Source organism: Panthera uncia, chromosome A2 (genome assembly GCF_023721935.1).
Source record: "Panthera uncia isolate 11264 chromosome A2, Puncia_PCG_1.0, whole genome shotgun sequence".
Classification (NCBI taxonomy): domain Eukaryota; kingdom Metazoa; phylum Chordata; class Mammalia; order Carnivora; family Felidae; genus Panthera; species Panthera uncia.
The window spans coordinates 134,651,278-134,668,829 of NC_064816.1; the positions used below are offsets into that span (position 1 = coordinate 134,651,278).

Here is a 17,552-nt window from a genome sequence, read left to right on the forward strand (position 1 = left end):
CCTGTCCTGCCTCCGTTGCCGGAGGAAGAGCCTGGGACACAGCCAGCTGAAGCACAAGAAGAATCGCCGATGTGCAGTGAACTGAGAGCTATCGGTGCCACAAATACCAAATTACTGCCAACATCCTTTTTTCTTACAGTGTCCCTGATATGATGGACAATATTACATTTCGACAATTTCAGCGACCTTAAATCTAGATCCTGCTGTAATCATGAGCAACAAAGGAACAACCTGAGCTGTGGTTGCACTGATGATGTTTCTTCTCTCCTCCCATCCACTGATATTTTCAGTACTCCACTCCCTTAGGCAGAGTCCTAGGATCCACCAGACAGCCAGGAAAGGAAGAGAATGAATGGAAAGGGGCATCCCCAGGCTTGCACCATAATCATCCCCTCTATATTGCCATTCCTGCTATGATGCCCAGTATGAAACTTGGCAGCAGACCAGGGTAAGACAACTATTCTGCCCCTCCAGTCAACGAGAAATAACAATGTGGTTCACTGCAAAGCACCCAGGTCTGCAGCCCCATCACTAACCACCTGTGCATTTCTGGCAAGTCGCTCAACCTTTCTGGGTCAGTTTTCTTATCAGTCAAATGGCGCATGTGGAGACGGTGTGCTGGTGGGAGCCCAGGGCTTTCTCCTCAACATCTGGGTCCTCCCGGCATTGTCAAAGTGAGTGGCCTCTGGATGGACAGTTGACAGATCGGTTTGCCTACGTTTCTGGTCAGGCACAGTCTAGGCACTGGAATGTGGAGATAGCCTTAAAGATTTTCTGGAAAGGATCTTAAACTATCTTTTTAAGGAGAAAACAAGGTCAGAAATAAGGCCTCAAAAGAGAAGTGGAGAGGCCATCAGAGAGAAGGGAGGGCTGTTAAAAATGTGAAGAAGTGAAAACTGCTTGACTGGGAAATTGCTGATAGAAACCACCTCTTAGCCCTGAAACTAAATTGCCACTGTGATAGAGGTACAGTAAAGGTAAAAGAAGCCTACACAGGAGCCAATGGGAGGGCTCTGTGAGGCAGACACATTGACCTCCACCAAGGGAGCCAAGCAGGTGCTCGTGCGTAGTAAAGAGACTCCAATGTGAACACCCAGCAGAATAAAGATCAGTGCAGAGTGCGGTCTACTAACTTACTCTGGAAATGACGTTAGCATCAGACCAATTCTCTCCCCAATACTGTTCAAAGAAAAAGTTGCTCTGCTGGTTACAAAAAGAAAAAAGGCGGGGTGGTGCCTGGCTGGCTCAGTCAGTAGGTCATGCAACTGCTGATCTCAGGGTTGTACATTTCAGTCCCACAATGGGCGTAGAGATTACTTAAAAGTAAAATAAAAATCTTTAAAAAAAAAAAAAAAAAGAAAGAAAAGAAAAAGGCAAAAAAAAGGACAAAACCAAATCATCAAAACCTTTTCAAAAACCGTACTTAGATGGCCAGCAGTAATTATGCACACAATTATTAAGACACATTTATAGAAACGATACAACCAAGATAAGTCCATTCAAAGAAATAATCTTTAATTGTAAGGAGGAGAAGTAACTTGGCGTTAAAGTAACTACGATCAAAGTGGGTTCTATCTAATCTTCACTAAAAGAGTTATTTATTCCATGCTAGAAAAACAGTGGGAACAGCTTTACTCACCTCTCTTCCCTGATGGATTCCAAGAATTTGGAAGCATTGGGTAATGGAAAAGGCCATAGTGTTACAAAGCATTTTAAAACGAGGTCATTATAATAATCTTATACTTCAGCATATAGTAGAGTGATATTTATGAGTTATGATGATCCATCTCGTCAACCATATTTTTGTGGATTACAAAATATTATTTACATTTTAATTATATTTGAACACATTACCTTTAACAAGCATTTAGTGACTGCGTGGAGTAGACAACACTTAATCATTGCATTTAAAAGACAGGAGAGTAATTATTTTCCTTATGAGTACAGGAAAATTAAATGGTATTTTTGTGAAATGTAGGGGAATATTAGATGTACCCATTTAGGTGAAATACACTGAAACTGAATATCCAATCAGAAATATTTTTTAATTCAAAAATGTCTAACACTCTGATGCTAATGCCTTTTAACAAAAGACAAAGACATCACATACATATATTTCAGCATAGAATCATTTTCATTGTAACATAGCAGTAGTACTAGCCTAGAGAAGATCCTCATGGGGATTCATTTCACATTATTGAAGCAGCTGTTTCTTCAGTTTAAAATAAAATATCCATAACAAGTTCACACATGACAGATGTAAGGTAAAAACTAGACTCCATAGTGTGAGCTAAAAGCAGATGTTTTGAATGATCATATTTATAATCAGATACCATAAATCTTAGTTACCTATAGTAAGGTTTCCTGAATATTCTTTTTTAAGAATTTGCTTAAAATGTACTTCCTATAGTTTCTCATATTTTTAAGAACTTGGCCTCATTACATATAAATGTTCAATAAAGTCTTATGTATCTGGGCTTTTAAAAAACTCTTGCCCATTTCATGTGCTTCCTCAAGAATAAAAGCACTGTTAAGGCCCTGAAATTTATTATACTTACTTAAATCCATATATTTTCCAAACTGAATTCAAAGTCATAAAATTCTTTTTTTTTTTTTTTAATTTTTAATGTTTATTTTTGAGAGACAGAGCAGGAAAGGAGGAGGGGCAGAGAGAGAGGAAGACACAGAATCCGAAGCAGCACAGAGCCCGACGTGGAGCTCAAACTCACAAACTGTGAGATCATGACCTGAGCTGAAGTCAGAGGTTTAACCGACTGAGCCACCCAGGTGCCCCCTTTTGTTTTTTTTTTTTTTAATACGCTCATGACTATTAAAAAGAGCAGCAGTTTTAAGTCTTAGAATAAGCAGTTGGCCTGGTGAAATACCACTCTACAGAGTGAATGTTAATACACAATTAAAACTTTTAACACTATAAAGAATGCAGGTTTAGTGAAAATTTAGAGAAAAGTTTGATGGTAAGAATAAAAGACTAATTATCAGTCATGTAGTTATCCACGTCTTCTACTTGATTTTGTTATAGTTTATCACTACTTTTCCTTTTGCATCTTGATTAATTTCCATTTCTAAACTAAAGCCATCCCAGCATGGGGGAGACACAAGGAATCCGGCATCAGGAGATGGGTTTGTGTTCCAGCTCTGCTTGGTATTACCTGTACGTGTTTGGCAGATCCCATAAGTTCTCCCGTGTTCCTCACAGAGTGACTGTTGTCAGGAACAGATAATAAATTATATACATCTACAGTCCCTCTGTAACATACAGGAATTGGATACCCAGGAAATGCACATACATTCTCAGTTTTTCTTACAGGTAGATGGCCAGCTACCTATCAAAGTCTACGGGCAGGCCACTTCTTCAGTGCTATTCCCACTATGGCAAAGCATCACGTGCAGCTTTATAGGACAGTTAAAGCAAGTCGTCACCTCTGCATGATGCTCTTCATTCTGCTGTAAGACTTCTATGCAGAGCTCTGCTAGGTGAAGGACCTCTTCCAGCTTTCTGGCAGGAGTTGCCTGGTTCATGGTCTCTATGTTAAAAAGAAATCATCATAATGTTACCTTGAAAAGAAAAAGTCAAACATACTCCAATATGTAATGAGGAGATCAGGGTGTTGAAATAGAATAGAAAGCATATTTTTGAGAAATAAGAGATGCAAAAAATACAAATAAATACATTCTTAAAAAAAAAACAACAAAAACAGTTCACCAGATTGTAGAAAATATTTCCCTCACAAAGCAATCACAGAACTGCAAGTGCTTTGCCATTTAATATATAAGAACAGGTGCATCAGCACATTAGATGCTCAACTTCTGCAACAAACAAGTTACTATTCTCCTCAAGGTCAGGAACACAAAGAGAGAAGATACTACAGTCTTCTCCTTCTCTCTGTATTGTATTATCAATACAATACCCTTCTCACCAGATGAGTCATTCCTGACATTAGCAAAAACCATGGTTTTTTGTTACCATTTAAATTCTCAGCCTGAAATGTTTATACTTTACGTTGATCTTAAATTCAAGAAATATAAAGCCACCTAAAACAACTTGGACAACCTGCGATTAACTGATTCCTCCCCCTCCCCCGCCCCATCCTTCCATGTCTGCCATTACGCCACCCCCTGCCCTCCTCCAACTGGAGAGGGGTGGGGAGGAGTTCTTTGAAGCTGAAGGTTCTTTCAGCATTAGGGAAACTGGTATAAAAAGGCAAGGCCACAATAAGATTAAGTACAGCTACCTGAAATTCAGCAACAGAGAAGGAAAAGCAGTTGATTTTAGAGATACAACCAACTGGCAGAAATCAGAAGTGCCTCGTATAATGAAACCGTTTCAAACTGAATGTGAAGAACAGAGTTTCGAACAAGCACACTGAAGATAAACACTGTCTTATGTTCATGGACTCTTTGTCCCAGTAAGGAGGTTGTAAAGAAGGGAAATAAAATTTTCAGGAAAAGGGCTTTTTCTTTTTAAAATGTTTATTTTGAAAGAGAGAGAGGGTGAGCACATGAGCGCACAAGGAGCAGGGGAGGGGCAGGGAGCAAGGTGAGAGAGAATCCCAAGCAGGCTCTGCACTGCCAGCATAGAGCCTGATGTGGGGCTCTATCCCACAAACTGGGAGACCAAGACCCGAGCCAAAATCAAGAGTCTTACACTTAACTGCCTGAGCCACCCAGGCGCCCCGAGAAATGGCTTTTTCTGCGGAACCTAAGGAGTTCTGATTTTTGGCAATGGATATTTTCCTTCAACTTCTTCCTAAAACTTTCACCTTAAACTTGAAAGACACTCTTCCAATTGCTCTTATTTCCAAGGGCTGTACAATGAGGCAGTGAAACACTGCTTATGGCTGGTGCTTGCTCATTAAACATTTATTATAAGCGTACTATAGGTCACAGTGTGATAGATGTGGGGGTTTCCATCCCCCAACCCTGCACTCATTCTCCTAAACTTCCCTGCAGGATGGAAAGCCACCGCTTGTCTGTGACAGGGGTCAAGAGCGGAAAGCCAGTCTGCCAAACACCACATAATTGAGTGTCCCTACATGTTCTTAAGCTGTGAGGAGGAGGAGGTGTAAGCCATGTCCCTGATCTGTAACAACTCAGACTGCAAAATCACTACTGAAAAGGATCCTTAGACATCAACTATCCAATCTTCCACCTGTTTCACGATCGCTTCAAAATCCTCAAGAGGGTGAAGTCAAGGAGATCATGGCTTTGCACAATCATCTCCTCCATTTGGGGGCAGCTCTAGCTACTAGAGTCTGATGAGAAAGGCAAGCTCCTTAAGAAAAGTTTGAAAACAACGCAGAGCAAACACAGCAGTAATGTAGACGTGAGAGCAGCCGAGAACAGGTGGGTTTGGAGGGAGGAATCACCAGGAAGGTAAGCAGAACCTGAAGCACGTCCTAAAGGAGTAACAAATGACCTGGTAGGTAGAGGACAGGTTTCTAGAAATGTCTCTATGACAGAGAGGTGCATTTCAGAGGAAGATAATGATTACAAATGTTACCATTTATTGAGTCAATTATGTGTCAGGCATATAGCGCCAGGCACTTTCCATGCATCACCACACTAATTTCCCTAACAGCTTTGTTTGGTTATTTATTCATCTAACTTACAGATAAGGAAACAAGCCTGGAAGGATGAAGTGCAACAGCTAGCAAGTGGAAAAGGGGAGAACTGAACTTAATGTGGGCTCTTACCACTTCTGCTTTGCCCCTGCCTGGCTGGAGTGCAAACATGCAGGAGAATAATAGGTGATGAGTTTGGGCTCGGACTGTGGCAGGCTTTAAGATCATAAGTACACTGGATAACTATATCCTACGTACAACACAGCAAGCGTTGCTTTGCAAGGCTTCAGATTAAATTGATTTTAGGAAAATGTATTTGTGGTTGTGCAGAAAAAGGAAGGATTGGTGAGGCTGTGTGGCCAGGATTCCAAGGGTCAGGTCTAGCAATATGGAGAACTATGGGAAGATGGTAAGAGGAGGGTGCAGGGATGCTTTGAAGAACAAATTTGCAAGCCCTTGAAAGTTACTAGAAATTGCAGGCCAGAGAGGAGAATGACCCTGAGGTTTGGAGACTGTGTGGCTCAGGGAATGAGGATGCATGGTTGTAAAACCAGGGAATGGGTCTCCAATGGGGCATCCTATATATTTTAGGACTACCATATATGTATCAGTTAATGATTCTAAACTAAAAAGACAATTAAGCCATGTAAAATCTGCCCACACAGGGAGTTAAGACATCTGGATTCTCTGCCTAGAAAGCCCCTACTCATCATTGAAGATACAACTTTAATGTTGCTTTAAATGTGGGACCTTCTTAAAGTTCTAGGGCTGAATGAGTTGCTCCTCCCTCCGAGCTCCCCTCTTAGGGGCTTATGAGTCTATGCCCAGATCCAAGTCAGAAACTAGATCTCATTATCTTGTACCCTCAATATTTTGAATAGGCTTTGGACCATCACAGATAACTAATGAAAGTTTATTGACGATGCAAGAATATACCTTTTTGGGAAAAACTGTGTTAAAAGTAAATACCCAAATCACTTAACTTTGTGTACGACTGCAAATTGCTCCTGTCACTAACATGCCAAGGGTGACAGAATCGGCAAGTCCACCAATGAAATGTGGCTGCAGTTTGAGAATAATGCTCAAAAATCCGATGAATGCTGCACTCTTAAATTAGAGAAAGACATATTTGTAAAAGGGTTATCAAAATAATTTTTAATTCTCAAGAGCATATCACTTATATTCCTTAATTTTTCCATCTTTAGATTGAAGGTATTGAATTAAGTTGAGGATTCTTAACCCAAGGGATTTAGAGATTAGGAACAGGTTTTAGGGCACAGCCTTAAAATTATTTGCTAATTTTTGGGTATGAAGGCATTGCGGGGAGAGAAGGCTCATACCTTTCAGGTTCTCAAAGTGGTTCATAAACTAAACAAATGCTAAGAGTCACCAAATCCTATAATCTCTACAATTCCTTCTAGCTAAGAAATTCTATGCTTCCTATAAACATAAATGTTGGGCTTTCTCTACATTGGATTGTGTTAAACATATTTCTATGTTTATATCATGTGTTTTTCATAATAGAAAAGCAACAAAATTTATTATCACAAAAGAACTTACTTTCCTACCTTCTTTATTACATTATTTACTGAATCCTTACAACCATTCTGCAAGTTAGAAAATAATGGCCCCCATTTCCATATTAAGAGAGTCCTTGGAGGGGTTAAAGAAGGTGTCCAAGGTCATACAGGATACCGGCTGAGAATGGATTAAAATCTTACCTCTGATGTCAGGTAAGCGGCAATAACACAAGGACTGAATCCTTTTTAATTTTCAATTCTTTGAATAGGAATCACACACACACTCGACTGACTATACGTTCAATAATAGCTTCTGAAATGGCTGCAGGTTTGAAGAGTTTATTAAGTCACTATATCCTTAGCCACAAGTATGCAATAATGGAAAATAATCACAGAAAGAACCTGAAAACTTGTTTCTGTTTACAGGTGACTATGTCAAAACCAGCTTTTACATTTGACACTATCTTAAGTAAAAACTTGGAGAGTACCCTGTGTCCTTCTGAAACTTAAAACTAGTCTAAAACATTTTATTTTTCCCAGACTAAATTTACTGAGAAGAGCAGAACTTTGTACTTGAACATAATGGCCATTCTAATACTTTAAATAAATAGCATTTTTATCAAGTGCACTGCGTATACCATCTCTGGCTGTCACTCATTTGACTACAGCCAAGAAGTTTAATGCATGTCTGTAGTCAGAACTCTATTAGATAGCAAGGTTATCAATGGCTCCATTACAAATCTGAACACTGAATATTTGAGAATTCCTCCTCGAAATGTTCACTTTCTGTAACATCTTCACAGCATTACATAGGTCTCTATATTCTTCAAGCTTCACACCAAGCTGATGATTGTTGTAATACATTTCAAATAGTGTCATTTGAAACCAATATGCCCAAAGTAGCAAGGTTGCTTGATGACTTTTCAATGCACTGCTCTTGGGGACAAGCTTTCTTCATTTTGCACCACTTTTAATTTTCTAGTTAACACTCCCTGACTGCTCAAAGCAATTCCTTTTAATTATAGCTCTGTACATTTAAGAAAATATCTCAGCAGAAACAAGGTAAGGAGGTAGAGAAGACAGCTTGACTATTTTGCTTTAGTAGGCTTTAGGCTTTAATTCTGTTCCCTATTGCATACTCTTAGCATATTCTCCCCAGCTGCCTCCCTTCTAGCCGTTTCCTGTCAAAATCCTTAGTGTTGGACACACAGTGATGCTCAGAGTGAAGGTTGCAAGGGAACCTGGGGAGAAGACCAGTAAGATCATTTCAGTCCCCCCTTCCCCCCATATAGGATATGGAGAAATTTGTAAGGTATTTGACCTTAAGTCTTAACAGACTTGTATCTATACTTGCAACCAAACAATAAAGATGGTGTTGGATAAAGGGACCATGGCAATAATGCTACCATAATACTTCTCTCCCTTGCATCTAGGTCATGATAACCAGCTAGAGTACATCAAAAAGTAATTCCTATATACGGACTAAGATTTCTTGCCTGGTTCCTCAACATCCCCAGATTTTGTGACCCTGAATTTGAGTCAACATTTATTGCCTGGAAGGTAGTCTACTAACAACTAAGGGGATATGATGATGAGCAAGGTAATATTTCAGGCTTCAAAGAAGTTATGTGTCTTTCTCTCTTGGCAGATTATATGGTATAGAGGATAGCTCTATACCATAGGTTTTTGGTCAATATGAGGAAGTTCTGCTATAAAGCTCTGATACAGAGGGAATTAAATGGACTCAACATGCAAGAAAAGCATTATTATCTTGCAAGAAATATGATCAAAGATACGTCAATAGGAAGGCTTTAAGTTGCTCATAGGTAACATAAGGAGATCTTCAGAAAGAAAAGCTTCTTTTAGTGAGTCTGTGAGGTCAGAAACTTTAGATCAGAGAAAGTCAGCAGCAGTCTAACTGCTTTACATATAGTGTAATCACGATTTCAGAAATGGAATTTAGGGATTCATCACTTATATATAACACTTATATATAACAGTGCTCATCCCAACAAATGTCCTCCTTAATGCCCATCGGCCATTTAGCCCATCCCCCCCCCCAACACCTCCTCCAGCAACCCTGTTTGTTCTCTGTATTTAGGAGTCTCTTATGGTTTGTCTCCTTGTTTTTATATTATTTTTGCTTCCCTCCCTTTATGTTCATCTGTTTTGTATCTTAAATTCCTCATATGAGTGAAATCATATATTTATCTTCCTCTGACTTATTTTGCTTAGAATATACCTAGTTCCATCCATGTTGTTACAAATGGCAAGATCTCATCACTTTTGATCACTGAGTAATATTCCATTGTATATACATACCACATCTTCTTTAGGCATTCATCAGTCTATCAACATTTGGGCTCTTTCCATACTTCGGTTATTGTTGACACTGGGGTGCACGTGCCCCTTTGAAACAGCACTCCTGCATCCTTTGGATAAATACATCATAGTTGCAACTGCTGGGTCGTAGGGTAATCCGATTTTTAATTTTTTGAGGAACTTCCATACTGTTTTCCAGAGTGGCTGCACCAGTTTGCATTCCCACCAACAGGGCAAGAGGGTTCCTCTTTGCATCCTTGCCAACATCTGCTGTTGCCTGAGTTGTTAATTTTAGCCATTCTGACAGGTGTGAGGTAGTATATCATAGTAGTTCTGATTTGTAGTTCCCTTGGCTCAAGGAATGTCTGCTGACTCCAGTCTGTCCTAATTGTAACCTTAACTCTTATTGGTGTTAATGTTCTCCCACTTTGCATGATCCAGACTGATGACTCAATTGGGAAGTCTAAAATTTATTGAGGTCTTCTGACCCATCCTCTGGCTCTAGCACAGCAACCTGTGGTGAGGGAGAGTGCCAGAGCCTAACACGACCAGGCTTCTTTGAGTCCTAATCCCAGCCAGATCTCCATGCTCATGGGATTTCTCATCCTGAGAGGGAAAGGGGGGTAAGAGAGCAAATTCTTTCTTATTAGGCAAAACTCCCTCTTGAAACCTGTCTGCCACTTTCAGAACTCCTGACTAGATGACTCCGGGGGGAACTCCTGAGTTGGCCACGTAGAGGAAACAGGGTAGAACATGCTAAGAAGACTGCCTCAGAATCTAGGGGAGAAGCAGTTTCTAAAACTAAACTCTACTTCCCCAACTCTTCAGGGCCAACCTGACTCAACCTTGCCCAGTATCTGACTCCCCAAGACTTGGTACTCTCAGCTAATGCAAGAGAAGAGCATTAACATGGATCCCTTCCTGGATTGTCTGATGGCAACCTAAATGTTAGTACAGTTTTGAGAGTGCTGGAATATATCCATCGCTGCAATCGATGACTGGAATAGCTTCCGTATAGATCTGTGGTTCTCAGCTTCGGCATGCACCAGAACCTCCCGGAGAGCTTGTTAAACACGGATTCCCTGGCATCACCCTCTGAATTTCAGATGCCGTAGATCTTGTTTGGGACCCAAGAATCTGCATTTCCTACAAGTTCCTAGGAGTTGCCAATGATGCCGCTTTGGGGAATGCACTTTGAGAACTACCAGTGTTTATGAAAAACAAACATATACCACGGTGACCCGTAGGGACTTCAGATTATTTCGTTTACCTGAAATCAAGCTACATCTTTGTATAAATTTCATTTTAGGGAAAAAAAAAGGTGACTTTATCTGTAGAATCTGAACACATCTTACTTTTCTGTAATGTTATTCAGTAGGATGCTGTACATATTTGAACAATTCTGTGTGAATGAAAAGATTTGGAATGTTATGGACTCCCTACAGCTGTTTAAAATCCCTGAGAGTACTAATACCATGGATGTTTGAAAACAATAGGTCTGTGGCCTGCTAATTCCAAGAATCCCTTTGGTATTAACTTACTTAATAACCCTGCCATTTACAGCAACAGTTCCAGTTAATACCTCTGGAATTAACCATGCTAATGATACAGCACTTTGGAGTAATTGTTCTGTTGTGACAGTCACATTAACTACTTTACCTGGATTATCTCTCCCCTCAGTAAATTCATTTTTAAGCAAATGGTCAACTCTGGATCAAAGGAGATTGGCCACTAGAGTATAGGCCCATAGCAGCCAGAATGGACCCAAACCGAACAAATGCAGAAGCCAAGAACAAGTGGAGATTCAGGGGTAATGGGCCATAAAAAGATACATATGTGAGGTAGACATCAGTGATGTTTTGTGAGACTTTCTTCAAGAGGAATATGGCAACATAGTCTCCTCTTAAGATCTTAAAATAAGGGGTGATGGTGATGGAATCAGAGAAACATTAGTAGGCTTAAATTGTCACAGGCTTTTATAGTTATGTGATTTGTATGAGTGGAGAAACACAGACACCTTGGCTTGATTTTATTAAAGTTGTCCTTTTAGGGGCGCCTGGGTGGCTCAGTCAGTTGAGCATCTGACTTCGGCTCAGGTCATGATCTCATGGTTGGTGAGCTTGAGCCCCGCATTGGTCTCTGTGCTGACAGCTCAGAACCTGGAGCCTGCTTCAGATTCTGTGTCTCCCTCTCTCTCTGTCCCTCCCCCGTTCATGCTCTCTCAAAAACAAACACTTAAAAAGTTAAAAAAAAAAAATAAAGTTTTTTTAACTATTGTGACCCTGGCTTTCAAGTTTGTGAAGAAGGAAGATCCAGGATCTCCCAGGGAAAAAAAAATATCTTCATAGGATTGCTGGCTGTGAGGACTATGAAGGCTTGACAGAGAAAAAAAAAAAACTTTCTGCATTGTTTATTTATTTAACTCTGTTTAGCTCTGGTTAGAAATATGTTGCAGGATTTTAATGACAGCATAAAATTTTTCCATGGAGAATTCTGCCTAACTGTGTAACAGGGGTTTTCCTAAAGACTGGTCTTTATATCTATCCCGTTATATAGCCTATACATCTATCATACATATATCTCACACACACTGATATATATTCAGCAGCTGAAACTGATAAATGGTCTCCTTGGTTTTATTGCTCCTTATCCTCTCAATAGAATTCAGATTCAGAAATTGATCTCAGTTATAGTAACTGCCAGGCCAGTACTAAATTATCACATAATTAAGGGTTATAGCATCTTAAATTTCATGCCTAGTTCTTGTCTTCTAATTACATTTACTTAAAATAGCGTTTTCTTGGTCATTTGTTATATTCACGCATCAAAGAAGTACCATCACACCTCCACTCTCCCATCCTCCTCCTGCCCCTTAAACTCTCATTCTCAAGGAGAAGGTCTGCCCGTGAACAGTCAGGCAAAGCAGGATCCCGGAGGTAGTGGTGATGATGGGCAATGAGGAGGGTGAAAAGTCAGGACTGCAGAGGCTGGCCAGTGGGAGGCAAGCTGAAGAAGGAAAGAGAACAGTATGAAAGATCTATTTTGAAAAGATTTGTAGCCTTGGGTACTAAGAAATGAGTCAAAGATCTTGATGTCTGTATGTATCTCTGTCTCCTTTGAGATGTAAACAAGATGGGGTAGGGCAGCCAACTAATGCGTTAGTGGTGATATCTGATGCTTAGATTTAGAGAATGTCTCCTACTTGGACAAGTGTAAAGACCAGGTGTAGAGAGGTGGGTTGGGCTTGGTGATATCTTGAATGTTTCTACAATTTTAACATCCTGGGTCTGCCAGCCACTGTGAAAATGTGTGTAAACAAAATGCCTCTGGGGTATTTTTACAGGTTTATCCTTTTGAAATAAAAAAGGATCTGGCATTACAGACACTCATTAGGCCTTTTAATTTAGCTCTTGAAGCTATATGGGCACTTAGTTAGGGCCGATAGGTAATAACCTCTGATTTCTAAAACTATTCACCTGTCCAGGCTCTGAGTACTTACAAACTCTATTGAGCTATCAAGAGGTGAAATCTGTCAGTTTGCATTACTCTGGTTTTGTCCAACTGGAAAAGACTTTTTAATACATCTAAACTACTCAGATTAACAAGGTGCTGCAGGAGCCACAGGGCTATATGTCACTTGGTTTACCTGTTGACACACGTTAATAAATAAATGAAAAGGTCACCAATCAGTGGGTTTCAAACTATGGATTTAGAGAATGATAAATTCTACCAAATGGCTCATAAGAAAACTTGCTATTCCAAGGCTGCATTTATCTGTGCACCACATTCCATGTGAAAGTAAAAAAAAAAAAAACATGACACATTGTCAAGTGAGCTGAGTAAACTGACATCCTTTTTGAGACCTTTTAGGGAACAGGTGTTGAACACTTGTAATGAGATTTCCATGCATCTTCAGAGGAAGGAGAGAAGACTTTAGCAAGAGCTGTTCAGAGTGTTAGAGATCATGGCTGAGGGAATAATTCCCGGTAAGGGGCACACTGAAGGAGACATTACATAAATGCTTGGTTTTTCTCAGGAGGTGCTTATGTTCTTGTTAAGAATTTCTACAGAAGGCAAATATTCATCAAAGAGAAGGTTTGGGGGGAATATAATGTTTTTCCAGCTCATGGGCAATCTGGGATGTATTCAATTAAGTACTCTTGATGCATTATTTTGTGTAGCTCCCTTATATTATCTTCTGAATCTTTTCTCTCTTGCACTGGGAATCTGTAGGATTCATGGAAGCTTTCACGGCATCAGTTCAGAGTGGTCAAGTATTTTTCTCAAGGATAGATGGTTAGCTGACAATTCTATGTAGAAAATGAAGTAACTACACTGGAACATGCTAGGTTTTATCAGAAAGTTAAAAACAATTTTGCTACATATCTCAAATAGATACCAGACAAGCTTGAGAAATTACCAAGGAAGCAAAAAGGTAAAAACATTAGTTGGGGATAGTTACAATAAAGAGAAATACCAGGGAGCCTGGGTGGCTCAGTCAGTTAAGCGTCTGACTTTTGGTTTTGGTTTAGGTTATGATCTCGTGGTTGTGAGATCAAGCCCCACGCTGGGCTTTGAGCTGATAGCTTGGGGCCTGCTTGCGATTCTCTCTTCCTCTCCCGACTCGTTCGCTCTCAAACTTTCAAAAAAATAAAGAGAAACACTAAATCCATAGCAGTAGACATTTTCTTCATTACATTGAGGTTTCTGATCTCTCTGGAGGCCATGCTTCCACCAGAGAGGGATTCAGTTTATTTTTTGTCCATTTAGTAAGCCCTTCTTTCTAGCATCATCTTCGAAACAGTCCATCCTTTCCCCACTGGTTTATGGTCCATTTTATTATGGATGAAGCACAGCAGGCTCCCATCGGTATGTGAGCCTGTAGATTCTTCTTCACAGGCTTTGGTGATAGTTTTGTAATCTTAGTGTCGGCCAAGGCAAGTCTCCATGCGTTTTATTTTCTTAAGTTGACTTATTCAGTATCCTTTATTCTTCCACTTATATTTTCAATTTATCACGTTCTTAAAAAAAAAAAAAACCTCTGGAATTCCAACAGACACTGCAATTAATTTATACATTTGGGGGGAGAGTTTAAATATCATACTGTCAAGTCCTCTCTCTTAAGGGCAAGGACTATCTTACATCTATTTAGATCTCTCTTTATGACCTCTGAGTTTCAAAATTTTCTTTAGAGGTCTAGGAAGTTTTGCATGTTTTTGGCAAAGTTAATTCCTGGATGCTTGGTGGTTACTGTAAAAGATACTTTTGGTTAATATTTTCTAGGCAGTTAACTGATGGTGGTTAGTGGTTTCTAGGCAGTGGTTCTCTGACTGTGGTTTGCAGACCACCGCAGATCCCCAGGACCTTTCAGGGATCTGTGAGTGCAAAAGTATTTTCATAATAATACTGAAATGTTCTTGCCTTTTTGACTTAGTTGATCTTCACAGTGATGGTACAAAAGCAGTGGCAGGTAAAACTGTTGTTACCTTAACATGAATCAAGGCTGTGGTGCTAAATTATAATCACTGGGTTCTTTACCCCCGTGCATGCAAGAAAAAAGCCAGTTTTACGTACAAAAGTCCTTGATAAAACAGTAAAAAAACCACCCACTTTATTGAATCTCTCCCCTGAGTATACATTTTTAAATATCGTCTGTGACAAAATGAGAACTTGGCATTAGGCATATCTGCATACTGAAGCGTAATGATTGTCTAAAGTAAAAGTGTGTGCTTGTTTCAGTCTAGGCTGAATGGTTTTATTTTCAGAGAACCATTTTTTAGTTGAAAAGCCTACCGATGGACAAAAATATGGTTATTCAGACTTGGGGATATTTGGTAGACGTTTTCTGAAAAATTAAGTAAACCTGTCACTTAAATAGTATTTGTTGCTAATTATAAAATTAAAGCTTTCAAGGAAAATTAGAATTTGAGTAAACCTGTATCTGTCATGCACTTGACAGCTTTCCAAGACTTTGAGACTTTTCTGATGAGACAGGTGATATTAACAAGGGTGACTTTATTATACTTGTTAACACTAAGAGTATCTTAACTCAGTGGACCAAATGATTAGTACATGGTGTTAAAAAATCATGCATGGTGAAAAACGTATTCAAAGTACATGATGAACCAACTGGATTTAATAGCATGAAAAGTTCATTGATAGGCTTTCAGATTCGACATTGCAATTAACCCATAAGAAATTATCACTTGCCAAGCTTTAGTATAATAACACAGAAACCCACAATTATCTAAAAAGTCTATTAAAATACTTTCCCCTTTTCCCACTGCAGATCAGTATATGTCGATTTTTAAAAAACATGTATCAACCAAAATAACATATTGTAATAGACTCAGTGTGAAGTGCCTATGAGAATCCAGCTGTCTTCTCTGAAGACAGCCATTAAAGAGGTGTGCAAAAAATTTTTTATAAAGCTATTTATGTTGACAGGTAATGGGTTTGCTATTGCTCTTTGTAAAGAGAAATATTTTATGAATTTCTCTATGTTTTTCTTCTAGTATGGTAAATACTGGTAAACAACCTATCTGAACAAAAGCTTTTTGGGATCTGAATTTTTAGAGTGTACTAAGTTTGTGAGACTAAATTATTCGAGAACTACTGGTGTAGAGAGAGGCTATGGATTTTAGGTTGATTTTATAGCTGGCAACCTGGCTGAACACTTAATATAAAAGGTTCTATGTAGATCCTGTTGGATTTTCTAGGCAGATGGTCATTTCATCTGCAATGATGGTTTTATCTCCTCTTTCCATTCTTTGGATTTACTTTTTTCATTTCTTTCATGCTGTCCAAGACTCCCAGTGTTGTGACAATACTGGCAGTAACTATCACAAACCCTAGTGGGAATGCCTCTAACTTCCTTCGTTATGTAAAATATTTGGTGTAGGTTTTTTTCCATATGGGTTTTATAAAGCTAAGAAATTCCAAGATGCTCACAGTATAATTTTCCACATACTTTTTTTTTTTTTTTTACGCCTCTTGAGGTAGGATTTTTGCTTTTAGTTTGTTTCCTAATGTTGAACTCCTTTTATATTTCTGGGATAAACCCCGTTGATTATTTTCCCAATTAACTGTTGGATTCTGTAGGCTTATACTTAGGGGTTTTGCATATATAGGCTCACAATGAAATGGGCCTGTAATAACGTTCTTTTGTTCTACTGCCTTTACCAGGTTTGGAAATTAAGATTGTATTTGCCTCATGAAATGGACTGGACAGCATTCATTCATTTTCCACTTCATTGAACTTATTTTGGATAGGATTTTTTCCTTAAAAATATGGTAGAACTCACCTCCAAAACCAACCAGGCTTAGGGATCTGGGAAAGGGAGGGTTTTCACAACCATTTCAATTACTTTAAAACTTAATAGCCTGAGTCTCATTTCTTGTGTTGACCACACCAATATAGGTTTTCAAGAAATGTAATCAATTTCATCTAGACTTTCAATTTTAGTCTTTGTTCATAATACTCTTCCATTATTTTCTATACCTCTTGTGTCTCTATTTTTCATATTATATTTACCTGAATTTTTTTCGTAACCAGTCTGATGGAAGTCTATCTTACTCTTTCTATTCTCCACATCACTTCACTTTCTTTTTACACTGTCTACATCTTCACCTTTCCTGCTGCTCTCACTAATCTCCCAGATGACAAGCTCTTCAGCTGTATTCATCCTGTATCCAATGTTTCCCACCATATTATTTTCATACCTAATGTTTCATACTCAATATTTCCAATTGGTTTCTCATGACTTCTTGTTCCTGCATATTTCTAGAATCTTCCAATATATCCTTGAGTATATTACGCTTAAGGTAAATTTTTGCTCCTAAGAATAGTAAGTTCGAGATGACACATATCATTTAGTTTACTGTCTTTTATAAGGGGCTGTAACTCCTCAGGAATCCATTTTGACTTGAAAGCTCATGGTCATTGGAGAAACTCAGGATGGAATGATAGGCAGGTGCTTGCCTGTGTGTCCTTTGAGGACAGAGAAACTTAGGCTTTGGAGTAGAGGATCCCAGAATACAAGACCAATACTGCTACTAATTTCCTTTTGCTACTAACCCATTAGGCAACTTCTAAGGACATGGATTCACTGTTAATCTGCTAGATTCA

General features: G+C 39.1%; 1 protein-coding gene across 8 annotated transcripts in view; it reads right to left on the reverse strand.

Moving 5' to 3' along the window:
• CADPS2 (calcium dependent secretion activator 2) overlaps positions 1 to 17,552 on the reverse strand; it is a 545,032-nt gene that overhangs the window by 92,353 nt on the left and 435,127 nt on the right. For all 8 annotated transcript variants that reach the window (XM_049641753.1, XM_049641747.1, XM_049641748.1 and 5 more), the window contains one exon: positions 3,442 to 3,545. In XM_049641753.1, coding sequence (XP_049497710.1) covers positions 3,442 to 3,545 — 104 coding nt within the window. The remainder of the gene's footprint in view (positions 1 to 3,441; positions 3,546 to 17,552) is intronic.